Source organism: Buteo buteo, chromosome 16 (genome assembly GCF_964188355.1).
Source record: "Buteo buteo chromosome 16, bButBut1.hap1.1, whole genome shotgun sequence".
Classification (NCBI taxonomy): domain Eukaryota; kingdom Metazoa; phylum Chordata; class Aves; order Accipitriformes; family Accipitridae; genus Buteo; species Buteo buteo.
The window spans coordinates 13,691,455-13,705,623 of record NC_134186.1 but is presented as its reverse complement, the minus strand read 5'-3'; the positions used below and the strand labels follow the sequence as shown (position 1 = coordinate 13,705,623).

The 14,169-nt window shown below is 39.5% G+C and overlaps 1 protein-coding gene across 1 annotated transcript in view; it reads left to right on the top strand.

Annotated features, from left to right (window-relative positions):
• The first annotated feature begins 4,294 nt into the window (after window positions 1–4,294).
• TRPM5 (transient receptor potential cation channel subfamily M member 5) overlaps window positions 4,295–14,169 on the top strand; it is a 41,963-nt gene continuing 32,088 nt past the window's right edge. Inside the window, exons 1-5 of the mRNA XM_075047912.1 lie at window positions 4,295–4,465; window positions 7,418–7,587; window positions 8,540–8,720; window positions 10,274–10,440; window positions 13,808–13,988. Of these exons, the coding sequence (XP_074904013.1) occupies window positions 4,393–4,465; window positions 7,418–7,587; window positions 8,540–8,720; window positions 10,274–10,440; window positions 13,808–13,988 (772 nt within the window). The 5' untranslated portion in view covers window positions 4,295–4,392. The remainder of the gene's footprint in view (window positions 4,466–7,417; window positions 7,588–8,539; window positions 8,721–10,273; window positions 10,441–13,807; window positions 13,989–14,169) is intronic.

Here is a 14,169-nt window from a genome sequence, read left to right as displayed (position 1 = left end):
CTTGAAAAAAACATTCTATAACATCTGCTGTTCTAGAAAGGAAACTGACAACACTGATGTTTTTGAAAGCTTTGAGTGGGGCCAATTCACATACCTGTAAAAGTAACCCAAACTTCTATTTTACTAGGCCACTCCTATGCTTCACTTCTTCGCGTGATTTTGCTTCAAGTTCCTTGTTTCTATTAATGTTTGCCCCTATCTGGGTCTGTGTCTGCAAACTCATAAAATCTCTGGTTAGTAAATGCATTCCCAAGGTTGCTGTCAACCTCAACTAGCCTCTCTCTCTCTGTCCTAGTCAAAGTATGGAGAAACCTTCCCATTGGTTATTTGCTGTGTACTTGTTGCATCCCTCCAGCTCTTATCTCTGGCAGTTAATAACTTTTCTTAGCCCTCCTGTCTGAACACGAGAGAAGTGTAGTGTATTACAGTTCAAGCTGCACTTGTCGTGACGGTCAAATTTCTTTTGTCCCCTTTTTCTATTTGTGCAATTCTCAAAGATTTATTTGCTACTGCATGACAAAGCCCTATGCAGGACAGCTGGTCATAATTTCTCCTGGTGTATTTCACCACCCCTAGGTCTTTATGCTTTATTTAGCAATTCCTTGGCAATCATGGCAGATGATTCTGCTTTGTCATTAGGCTGTGATGCAGAAACATTTCAGGCATCATTACCAGAATTTGAATGTGCTAATTCCTGACAAACATTTTCCAAAGCTGCAACATAAATATAAGCAAGATAACGTGTATAATTGCACATAGATGTATATACATGAGTCTCTCACACAGATACATATGCATTTATTTTCCCTAACAAATACTTGTTTTTTTCTCACATCATATATTTATATTCCCACAGCAGGTTTAGATATTTTTCCCTTCCTAGATTCTAGTTAATGCCTTTTCATACCTCCCCTTCTCTGTTGCATTTACCCTTGATTAAAATAATGGGTTTGTTTCTTCACACTTAAACATACACACCAGTTAGAGTCCATCCAATTAATCTTTGGAACACATGCTGAAACTGAATATGAATTTTACAGTCTTTACTCTGCCCTTCACTTCTCTGGTTTTCTTTATTCTGATCCCCTGCATCTGCTTTGTTCTTCATATTTATTATGTTTTAATTCAAAACAGGAATGAAAATGTGGCTACTACTGAAAGCAAGTAATTCCATTACATTATTGCTGGCACTGGCCCAGTAAACTCACTGATGCAATTTTCCTTGAGTGAGTACTTGCACTAAAGTCAGTAGGAACATTTCCATGAGTAAAGTTACATAAGCATATGTGTATCTTGAGGATCTGAGCTGCAGATGCATCTCCAGTTCTTAGGGTTGCAATAACATGCAGGTTAAGGTCAAGTTCTTTGGGTCATGATATACAGACTCCATCACAATTGAGGACTGTAGCCTGGCTGCTTTACTTGCTCCTTAACCAGTGGCAGAAGGGTTTCATTCTTTCCAAGAAAGTATTCCTCCAAGTGTGGTTACTATTGTATCCCCAGGCATCCTTGTTGCCATTCTTTCTTTGAGTCTGTTGCTGTTCTAGCCACAAATATAAAGAACACATCTTTCCTATCCTCCTTTTGCACTGGTAGGCTATTACATTCTTCCTTTTCCCTTCCTGCAGTCTTACCTGCTTTTGCTTACACTATTCTAATTTGCTCAAGCTTTTCTTCTCTTTTAGTGCAAGATCTCTGTCCTTCTTGTTTCTCCTGCTCAAACCTTCTCCAGCTGGTCTGTAATTCCCTTGAAACCTGGCACCCAAACCCAAACAGAATATTGCAGCTAAAGCTCTTCTGATGAGCAGCTGAGTGACTTCACACAGGCTATCCAGTTTATACTGTCCTATATGGCATTTCTCTCTTGCAAGAACAGCATAGCATCGCTCACTTACGTTTGGCCTGTTTGTAACCCTTAGATCCTTTCCAACAGAACTGCAATTCAGCCAATAGTATCCCATTACGTGTGTTGGAAGCTGATTGTTCCTGCTCAAGCAAAGTTCATTGTCTCCACTACAGTTTCCCCCTTACTATTCACTTGCACCATTACTGCGAGTCCTCTCTTTTTCTGATTTCTGATTTCTAGGATTGCTAGCTCACCCTGCACTAGTAAGGGCATAGTAATTGCTGTAGTTTTCTTTTGCTCCACATGAAAGCTTCCTCTGAAGTTCATAAACCAATGGATTTGCTCCATCTGCCGCTGAAGCTAAGGGGGAGCTTTGTGACCGATTTAACATCAACAATACGGGGCCTACTGTATTACTATATTTAATCATTTCACCTACATATTCAAATGTACTCCTTCAGTGGGTGGAAGAATTTGATAGTGATTAAAAGCCAGGGTGTGTCCCAGCCTGCTGATCAGCGTGCTAGTATGAAGGAGAATTCTTACTGCTGCTAAGTCCTGAGAGGTAATGACTACCATACGCCTACTCTCTTAGTCAAACCATTACCCCTGAAGACAACAATTGAGGTCAAGCCATCCCTTGACTGGGCCCATTTTCACAAGATATGTTTGAAAGGCTCAAATTTGACCTCTCTTCCTTCCATGCATACAGCTTAACCCTGGTTAAAGTCTAAAGGAAGGATGAAACAGACCCATATTCTTGTCACCCATCTGGAGGTGAACCATCTGCCATTTGTTACCACACAAGGAAGAAGAGCTGCACATCCACAGTGGGCTAAGCGGCAGTGACAATAGCTAGAAAGAACCTATGGAAAGCTGGGGGAAACAGCAAGAGAAGTTGTAGGGGAAAAGGAGGCTGAGGAGAGAAGGCATGGCAGAGGAGGGGTGAAGAAGCAGAGTCAGGAGGGAGAACAGTACAGAAAGGGATGTACCTAGGTGTCAAAATGTTTCTCTGTGGCTCTGATCTCATCACTTTTTCTGGATAAATCCTTCAGGAAAGAATCTCTGCAGGCATCCCCCTTGTACAGCTTCCCTACAGCCATCACAACTGTCCCCCTGAAGTTACACCTCCCTGCCAATTTGCTACATCCTAGCAATCTAGAATGCCCAAATGAGAAGTGAGGACCACCCAAAATGAAGGACTAAACAGCATTAGGACCTGAAAACTCCGGCAGCACAAGCACTGGCTGTACAATGGTAAAATTCTAACAGCTTCCATTTATGAGGTTAAAGAAATAATGATTCATTAGACTGGCTGACACCTGGAATGATTTAATCAGGCCATCCCTAATGTAAATGACATTGACTCACATTTCCAGATGTAGGTGGAACTGGCAATTTTCTTTTCCTCATAATTGTCTTAACTTGCTTTGCTAGTTAGAAATAGTTTTCTAGGTTATATTTCAAATCTGGTAATCATTAAAGGTACATTCTTTCCATAGATGTTTGTATTTATAGTCAATGGGAACATCTAGGACAGAATTTGGCCTACAAACTCAAACATGTAGCAGCAGCCTAGATAGAAAAATCTGTACTTAAGTCTGAACCAGAACTAAAGATTGCTTGATATATACATATGTACACAAAATATAAAATATGAACGCACACATTGGGGCAGGCAAGATTTCTGTGGCTTCCCCCCCCCCGCCAAGTATTTCTGATTGCTTGCCTTTAAGCAATCTTTTCATCAAATTTAATACAATGGCATTCTCAGAGATAATGGAGGGGGAAAAACTTTAAGTATTAGGATAAAAGTGGGAATTTTCTAAAAAGTTTAACAGAAAATAGTATATGGAAAGGGAGAAAATTAAGAAGTACTGGTCATCCGCCACTGGTTATTTATCCAGCTGTGTTTATAGCCTTTATCTCTTCTTTGCTTTCCTCCCTACCTTTCCTCTCATCCAAAAAGTGCTTAGACCATGCTCCTCTTTCTGGCTATCAGCCTATTCTTTCGCAAGGCATGGACCTGTTCCAGACCCTTGCAATTAAACAATACTCTGTGATGTTATAGTGATGCAAGCTGACCATAGTTAAGCTGACAGCAGTGGAATGTCATGACTTCGACCACAAAGATTTGACCCAATTACTGTGACCTGACACACTTGCAATCTAGTACAGCCTGAAGTCTCAAAGCAATAGCCCCTGAAACCACTAGAGACTTACATGAAAGCTGGAACCAAGCAGAACAAGGCTGAATTAAACCCAGGAGAAAGGCACTCCAAAAAACTGTAATTATATTACATAGTGTGTTAATACATGCTTACTTTGCTTGTTAGAGGACACTGGGTGAAATGTCCACATGCTTTTTAAGAACAGAAGCCTTAACAATCCAGGAGGAAATGACAGAGCTGACTATATCCTCTTTTGAATATATATTCAAATATTAGAGACATAATGCAGTCTGTATGCTGACTGATCAGTATGTAGTGAAGCTCCACTGCAGTGCAAAGCGGTGGTAAGGCAACGTGCAGTACTTGAAGAGATCCATGCAGTGTTCTGTGCTTCTGCTCATAAGAGCAAGGGGTTACACTGCAGTAGCTGAGACAGCTATAGAGGAAGGTAAGGAAATATTTAATGTGGTCAGCCTTTCTGCTTAAGAACTACATCTGCAAATCTTATGCAGCAGGGTTTTTTCTGGTGATTTTGCAACATTCATAATACAAAGGAACTCCTGGTTTTATTTTTTCCCTCTTGTATAGTATCTATAGGGCAGCCTTTAAAATCTTCTTCCCCACACCTTTAAATACCAAAGCAACATTTCCTTGCTCCGTTAGCACCATTGGGTGGAACATTGCACTGACATGGAACATTTGTACCTACTGCAATCATACTGAAAGTCACAGTATTTATTCCTTGGAAGTCAAACAACAGGTAGAAGATAAATCAAGAAAAACTGTCAAAGTGTCAAATCTCACTAAACCCAAAACCAAACCAAACAAAACAAAAAACCCAGCAAACAAAACCAAAAAGCAGCAAGCTACTTGGCATTGCTCATTGGCTTTGACTGTAAAAGCTCCTGAAAGCTGCATGCAGAAACTTAGGAAATACCACTCCATAACAGTCCAGGATCTCATCTAGTGTAGATTCTCAGCTCCATATAGGGCTACATTATATTCTTGCATCGATACTATTCAGAATCCTGCATAATTTTTGGACTTGTTTTGCCATTCTGTCACTACCACTTTCTGCTCTTGACACTGGAAGTCTTCCTGGCTTGGAATATTGAACACAAGAACAGCTGTAGAAGATCATAACAAATTCCATTTAGCTCTGTATCCCATTACAGACAGCAGCCTGCAGGAATGCTGAAGAAGTGGTGTAAGAACAGGATGGAAAGATGGAGTAATACTTCCCCAAAACAAGCTCTCAGTATCTAATGTCATGGTTCAGAGACTGACTGATTTAAAAAAAAAAAAAAAAAAAAAAAGGGAAAAAAGTTGTGCCCTGTGTAGTGCCAGTTACCAGCTGCCTTCCTCACTTTCCAGTCTTATAGAAGCTTGTGAACAAAGCTTCTGTTTCTGCATTTTATCTATTTTTGTCTCCTTCATTATTGTTCACTACCATTGAAAACCAGAATTCCTAAACTGAAAATCAAGTAACGTGCTATTTCTGGAAAAAAATAATGCAAGAATATTCCTTATAAGTCTCAGCAGCTCAATGTCTTTATTCCAAAAGAGAAGTCACAGATAACCACATGATCAAATTTTGCAAGCTAGGATCTAGAACTAGACAAAATTAACCACTTGGGGCCTATCTATGGAGGCCAAATTAACCATCAGATTACTCTCTAAATTGCTATCTATTCCAAGTTCATTGCTTGTGTGTAGATATAAATAAATGCGTACTATCTAGGACAGTGATGAATGGTGACTAAATGTACCCTGGAAATTCAGTCCTGAATACCTTTTTTTAATCAAATCCTTTGTTCTGTCAGCAAGTTCCAGGAAGTGATTTCTGTGCTTTAGAATAGTCAAAATGTGTTGTTATGACTCTGTATTAACTATTTTTTCCCAGAATACTGTCTTCTATGCTCTTAGGAGATAAAGCTACATCTTCAGTGGAAAAGTGGACTCAAACAAAAAGGTGGGCTTTGCTGTGACTACCATTATTGATAATCCAAAAGAAGTTCTTTTATGTAAGACTTTTAACGAGACTGGTCTGATATCCTAGTGTTCAGAATAAACAATTCTCTTCAGAAGTGACTAGCATGCAGGCAGGGAGAAGAATGAGAACTGCATCTTTAAAGCAGTGATCTCTGATAGAAGTTTAGAGGGTAGCTACATAGGTGTAGAATAGCTGTAGGGGAAACAAATCATGAGAGAGCCCATAACCACTTTTCAGACGCAGATAAGAGAAAAGGCAACTCCAAACAACGTTTCCACAGAAAACAGAAGAAAATACAGAGGCAGTAGTGGTGAAGTAGCCATGATACAGGCTCCCAAGAAACGTCCCAGCCCAGAGGAACAGCTGGAGGGCTTGCTCCCTCTACTGGAGCATCCTAATAGACACACAAGAGTCTTGCTACTTTGACCCACTTTTAAGTCCACAGCAAATCTCTTGGACTAGGAAATAAAGGTTAATGCAGGGTTAATTACCATTGCTGGCTTACTATCACAAGGATTTTTTAAAGGACTGACTGTGTACTTGAATATGCAGATGAAGGCAGAGGGGAGAGAGCGATTTCATTGCTTTTGTTTTGAAAAGAAACAAAGCATACAAGTTGAAATCTGTATTTTTCAAATCATAGTTATATCAGTTCAGTCAAACGAACGTAGGAAAAGCAAGTAGACCTTTTCTTTCAAGTCTCATGTAATGCAGAAGAACAACTCTTGTTGTATGACCTTTACTCCAGGACAGATTACTCACCGTCATTCCTGTAGCCACGTGTAGAAAAAACTGCCTGCCTTTTTGAACTGTATGTTCTTGTCGAGTACAGCCTGGCCTTAAATACTTTGGCTTATGAATAAATAACCTATTCCTACAGCAAACAGAGAATAAACCTCTCCTAAAGTATCTTCAGACAAACACAATATCATCACTTATTTAGTGTTCATGTTGGATAAGTCACAGTAGCATGATGCACAACGACATCAAGAAACCATGACTCAGACACTCACTGACACAGCTCTATTCTTGCTTGCAATAGTTTGTGGCTGAGGCTCCGCCTTCTCTCTTGCAGAATTAGGGTCACCTTTGGGCTCTGAGACACCCCACGTGACTTTGGCCAGATGGCAGGATCTTGCACCTTGCAACTCAGCTTTATGTCTGCTAAATGAGAGTTGAGAGAGCCTTACTCCTTCATGCCTTTTTATAACTTAAGTTACATAGTTTTAGTGTGGAATCTGCCTCCTCCTGTATATAACATCTAACATTTGGTACAAACACCTGCAATTTTAGCTGAACATTATAAGCATATAGTAAAAGAGTAAAATATTTGACTAAAAACTCAGCTAGATGTAAACTAATGGATTTTCGCGGCCTCTCCAGTTTAAACAGCTTCTCATTTTACAGTTTTCTGTCATCTCAGTGAACACTGGTCTACTGGTGATCACCTTACAAATTCAATGGAGGAAATGGAAATCAAGCTCTGCAGCACTAACAAAGAGGAAGCTTTCAAAAGAGAACTACCATACTGCATAGGAGAAATAGATTTCACAGCTTCTGGGAAGAAACGTGGAAAGGTACAGCACTGAGTTCAGCTGTTACTTCTTAGCTTTAAACGTAGAGACTGTAATAGTGAGGGTCAATGTGGCACAGTGTGAAGCACCACGTTGTACTCAAAGTAGGGACCATACCTTCCTGAACATAAATGTGATTTAAAATAAGGCCTACTAATATATAGAAATCAATTACTTGACTTGCACTGACACACTACAAGTACAGTTAATCACTTTTTCCTTTAAAAAAAAAAAATTAAAAAAATCATGTGCCCAGCTTCATTCGGTTTGCATCATTTCCATGTTTTAACATCTTTTTGCCAAAAATTAATCACCACAGATTTCAACATTTTAAACATACTTTTGAGCCATTTCAAGACTCTCCTTAAAGTTCTCTCTCTCTGTTCTGCTAATATGCAGAGAAGGATGTATGTGGACAGACCCACCTCCTCACTAGTCCCTTGCATACATTAGTGCTAGAGCAGAAGGAATTCCTAGGACCAGAAATCTGCCTTAAGATTTTGTTTCATCATAAAGTCTTAAGCACAAAGCCAAAATTTATACAGCACAGGAAGAAGCAATGGATTCATGTAACACGTCCTTGAAAAACAGACATGAAATCAGGCAAATATTTCAGCTAGTGCAGAAACAAGAAACGCCTATGAAATTTTTTTGGCTTTGCTAGACTGTCATGAAACTGAAGGCAGTTCAAGAGGAATAGCAGCATTAAAGGAGAGAGCAATACGTCAGTCTGCAACACAGAATTAACCCATGGAACTGACACAATTAGTGAGATGACAATTATACAGAAGCCTGCTAAATTCATCCTAGTATTTAGTTCTGTCAGGTCTTGCTCAAATAAGTTTTTCATAAATAACCAAGTTGATAAATTTCCCTCTGCATTCACCATGAACAATATCTCTACTATATCCTACTGTCCCATTGTCATTCAGTGTTTTTGTTTTATTTGTTGAAGTTTATTAAGGTCCCAAGTACCACTCATCCTGGAATTATATTTGAAGTTATGCTCAACAAATGGAAGCTACCAGCTCCCAATTTGGTTGTCTCTTTAGTGGGGGAAGAAGAAAATTTCCAGATGAAGCCTTGGCTACGGGACACCTTAAAAAAAGGACTTATAAAGGCAGCTCAAAGCACAGGTTAGTGCTTTAGGCTTTAAAGAAGGAATTTATATTCCTACTGGATTCTCACACCTAGTATCCAGTGATCTTTTAATGTCAATGGGCCTGCGCACATGATTATTTTTGGAAGGTCAAGGCTTTGCTGAATGCAACCTACAACCTGTATTTAAATGGCTTTGAAAATGGAAGTTAGTGTATTTGAAATAGCAAAAATAAGTTATTTCAAACCAAATTACTCCAGGCAACCATTCCTGAAGTGTAAAATCACCTGACATTGTTCCATCAGAGATGACACTAGAAAGATAGCATGAGATAGGACCAAATACATTTCCTTCTTTGGTGCCATAGCAAAATAATTCTTAAGAGAGCATAGCAATTTGACTTCAACAAGAGTGAATTTAGGTCAAGAATAAGAATTCTTGGTTTCTCCATTCTCACTTTTTAGCTACCAGTCAAAATCATGTTACAATAGTTTTTATGTTTTTAATATTGTTTTCTTCTAATCTAAAAGCTGAACAGACTTTGTTAGTAAAACAGCCTATGATTAGACTCAAGTTTAAACAAAAAGACTTTGATAACGTATAACACAAAATAAGTCAGCCCACTTTCTCCCTGGCTGTTCACACGAATGACAAGAGTAGTGAAAAGCATTTAAAACCAAAACCAAATCAATCAATGTCTGGGAATGTGCATGGAAGTGGCTTTCATTTAAGATGACTTTTTTTCCCTGTAACTTTATGAAAATACCTGCAAAATGAAGTGAAAATATCTGTAAGCATTTCACAGCAAGCTCTTCGTTTAGCTTCACTGGTCTAGACAAGATTGCAACAGTTTTGCTTTTTTAATGAAGCAGCCCAGTACCCAAGATCTTTTTGGTACTTTTGTACCACACAGACATTCTCTTATCTCCAGCTGCCTTCTATACTTAAGACTGGATAGCATCATGATCTCCAGTTCCTTTATGTTACATATTTGAAAAAGGTTGATTAGCTGTTTACCTAGGGTTCTCCAAATTCTTTGTCACCAAATTCTTTGTCAGTAAATCTTACTTTCCTGAAGAATTCACTCTCCAACACACACAAGAACAAGAGAAAGAGAACACCAGATTAGGCAGGTCATGCCCAAGCTCTTCTGCTACCAGGTGATTGCATGGGACTGTTTAGGCCTCGGTTCAAGCCAACAACTTCCTCCACACCATCCCTTTGCTCTTCCTCATGCAACAATCAGACCTGCTTGGTATAGTGATGTTTCTGCTCATATTTAGACAGTGACTCTAGACTGGACACAGCATTCTTGATGAGCGTATGACATCAGAGTAAATATAGCAACATTGCATCACATGATATGTGAGGCATGTTTGCTTGGGCATATAATTTCTTCTTGTTTTCCTTATTAGAGTCTTACGTACTTTGTATGTATTTTAATTCTAAAAGTTACAGTCCATCAAGACCTGTCTACAGTTTATCTATCTAAAAAAAACTTAAATCCAGTACTGTAAGTAATGTTACTTGACACACAAACATGTTCAATTATAAAGAAATTATCTAACTATTTTTAAAAAATAATTTCAGGTGCCTGGATTTTTACCAGTGCTTTACGTGTAGGAATAACAAGACACTTAGTGCAAGCAGTCCGAGATCATGCACTGGCTAGTACTTCATCCAAAGTAAGAGTGATTGCCATAGGAATAACTTCACTCAGAAAAATCCAGCACAGAGAAATTCTGGACAACACAAAGGTATTTTTCACTTATTCTATTTGTGAGACAAGATTGTTCAGAAGCTGCACCTTTACAAAATTTGGAAGTAGTAGGCAGAACAACGTTGATCTAACTTAAAAACAAAAGCGGAGTTTAAAGTGTGCTTTGAGGGAAAACAGAAATAAAGAGCAGGAAGAAGTATTAGACCCTAATGATTCTGGGCCCTGTGCACTCAGTATACTTGGCAGCAATTCTGCAAATATCCAGCAGGTGACAGTATTAGACATTAGCTCAGCGACCAGAGTTAGGACGAATGTCAGGGAAAAAAAATCATACATTATAAGGTCCCTTTAATATTTTTTTTCCTTTGTCCACTTACTGCAGAAGCACTTACTCCAAGCTATTTCATAAATACTGTAAAAAGTATATTTTCTAGTCTGGAACACAAGCTAAAAATATTCAAGACCAAGTTTTCTTAAATAGTCATTGAATTGGTGTCTAATATACAAAAACTTGCTCAACACACCAGGCCAAAAATGCTAGCCATGTAGGATTCCGTCTAGTTATTGGGAGCTCTAGGGACTTCACAATTCAGGTCAAAGCAATCAAAGTTCTTTTGGGGGGTGGGGGTGGGGGGTGGGGTGGTCAGATAAAAAAACCTCACCTAACAAAACAGTTGCTGAAAATGTCAAGACAAGTTGATGCTGAATTGACCTGGAGGTGGAGAAAAAAAAATAATGGCATGACTTTCTTGTCACTGGATATACAGTCTGTACTAAGCAGAATATTATAGCAATAAGTAGGTGTGTAATGACAATGAATGACAGTTCCTCTGTGCTATCTCTACAGAAGCTAAGAAACAAATGACAAACACAGCCCTTTGAAGTCGCACCTAGTTCTTCTCTCAAACAGACTACCAAGTACCAGCTAGTAGCTGGAAGACTGCCAGACCATATCAACAATTTATTCTCATAGGGCTTCCCTTTTTCCACCCTTTTTGCCAAGGACAGCTACCTGTGTGCTCTACCAGGTGGGACTCTTCATCTGGAAGACTTCAACCTATTTGTGTGGCTGAACTGGTCCAAAAGGACCTCAGAGGAAAGAATTCGGTTCATCACATTTGTGAATTTTGTTCAGGAAAGTTGCTTTGGCAAACGCAAACTATTCCACTTCCCTCCCAGGCTAAGTGATCAATATACATCTGGATCTTTCCCAACCAGCAGCTACAAAACAAGTGTGCTGGTCTTTTTGTTGCCTTACATTTTCTCCCCCTTAACTAAAGCCCAAATTCTTTGTCAAGGAATATTTTGTGTGGAGCATTCCTGACCCTATGACTTCTGGCACTGCTTCCACCCAAAGACTTTCTGGATTTTAGTCAGTAACTTTAAGACAAAGGAACTACAGACAGGGATGTTGATCTAAACCCAGTTCTCTTTATACTTGGCACTAATACAAGCAGATGGTTGTATAAAATAGAGCTAACAATCCACACTAGCAAGGAGATAAACAAGCCCTGGAATCAGTGGATCCCTCCCACCTCTTCTGTGTTAATGGTATGCTTTAAACATCATTGAAAGATCACTTCCACATTTTCAGAGAATAAATAGGAAAATCCCCAAGGGCCTTTTTCAGTTGGTTGTTGTGCCCCTGGCTCCTAATCAAAGGTCACATCTTTGGTGAGTAGGCTTCACGTTACATGGCAGCAGAATATAGGCCCACCCTCAAAACAAAATTTGAAGGCAAATTAGTTGTGTCAAGAAGCTTTCCCCAAAAAATGAGAGGCAGAGAGAAGGAGGTAGAAGAAATTTGTGGCACTTGCTCTCTGTAAAGGACATGCAAATTTACTGGTTTTCCTGGAACAGCCTCTGATGTTCCTACTCTTCCCAGAGCTGCTGACAGAGAAAGGAGCCATAGGAACATGGCTGATTATAGCCTTTTTCACCTTGCTTTGAAGGAGATTTCTCTTCAGTTTGACTGTATGCAGTTTCATTTCAGAAAGCCACTTATAGGCATGCTATGCAGCATGCTCAACTCTTCTACCTGCAGCATGAAGGAGCTTGTCCTCTGGGTGACTTAATGTTTTTATGCATTAGTAGTGCTGCTATGAGCTCCAGGTGATATGTTTGCTGCCTCTCCGACATCAGCCTTAGCCTTGGCTGTGGAGAAGAACCTGGACAGCCCCGGGATTGGGCTTCCCCCAGGATTCAACTGGGCACCTGCACTTCCTAGCAGATGCTGCCAAAAGCTGAGATTAAGAAAGGCTCGACATAAGATCTGGCTCTTAAAAAACAAAACATAAATCTCTCTGGCATACCTTAATGACAGCTAGGCTACTTGCATAGTTACACTGCTATGTCTAGAAAGGCTTTAACACCTGTCTGTCCACAAAATTAGTGGGAGGGAAATGCAACACACAGGCAGAATAGCCAAGCTGATAGTCTGAGTTTTGTTCATCAACTCAAAGGCTGCAGGAGTTGGAAAAGAGGCACAATAGAAATAAATGCAGATTTTAAACAATTGCTTTAATCTGGTTTACTTGCAATAGGACAGCAATTATGAAGATGAAAAAGAAGAATAACCAGGCATTTATAGCCTGGCTTGCAGCTAGGAATGATATATCAAAGTGGATGTGCAACAGTGGGAAAGAAAGATTTATTAAGGAAGTAAGGGGGGCTTGAAAAAGCGTGTGTATGGAAGACCACACGTAGCACGATCCTTAGAACAAAAGTCTGTAACAGGGGGTCTGATTTACCCAGTGATTTTATGCAAAAATTAATTAATAAATAATTTCAAGATGTAACACCCCTCATGCAAAATAAAAGTTAGTAAGATGGCACTTTCTAAAAGTCTGCCTGTCACTTTTTTAGAATGCAGTTTCCAAACTGAGAATAACCATTAGACCTCATATAACCCTGTCAAATAAAGCTGCATTTAAATTGATATGGATATACAGCAGGCTAACTTACCTACTAGGCTAACCATGGACAAAATGCTACTGAAGTGAATAGGTTTGCCCCTGTTTACACCAGCTGAGACTTTAGCCCTCTTGAGACATTACAGCTCCAACCACAATTATTGGGTCTCATGGCCCCTTTCTATTTGTCCAACAAACATTTCCAAAACCTCTGAATGAATGCCTACATTCCAGAGATGATGACTGATGTCACTGTATTTTGCAGAGCCCAAGAGGGAAACCTCAGAGCCTTCAGATTTCAGTACTGTCAAATCTGGCACCTTTCAGAAGGAACACATTCTCCTTTTCTACTCTTTTCAAAGAGTCTATTCAAGTGTCTGAAAGGTGGTGTGCGGTGTCATGGTGCAGACACCACAAAAATGGAGATGAAACACATAAAAACCATGGACTGTGTTTTGCAGAGAACACTAACATCTCTCCTTCTCTCTCTAGAATGAAAGTCTTGTACACTACCAATCAGATGATAATATCCAAGGCCCGCTGTATTCCCTGGACCACAACCATTCCCATTTTATTTTGGTGGATCACATAATGCCAGATGAGCCAGATGGAACCACTAAGCTACGTCTCACCTTGGAAAAACATATTTCAGAACAGCGTACTGGGTATGGTGGTAAGTTGACTCTATATAGGCATGCTAACTTGAATAATACTGATATTACAGTGATACTTGTGGGCCCCTGGCCTTATCAAAGGCAAGTCCAATTCTCAAATTGGACAGCCATCTACATAAGCAAGATCAAGTAAACACATTTGTCATTATGCAAGAGCCAGAACTAAGGTGACTCCTGAAG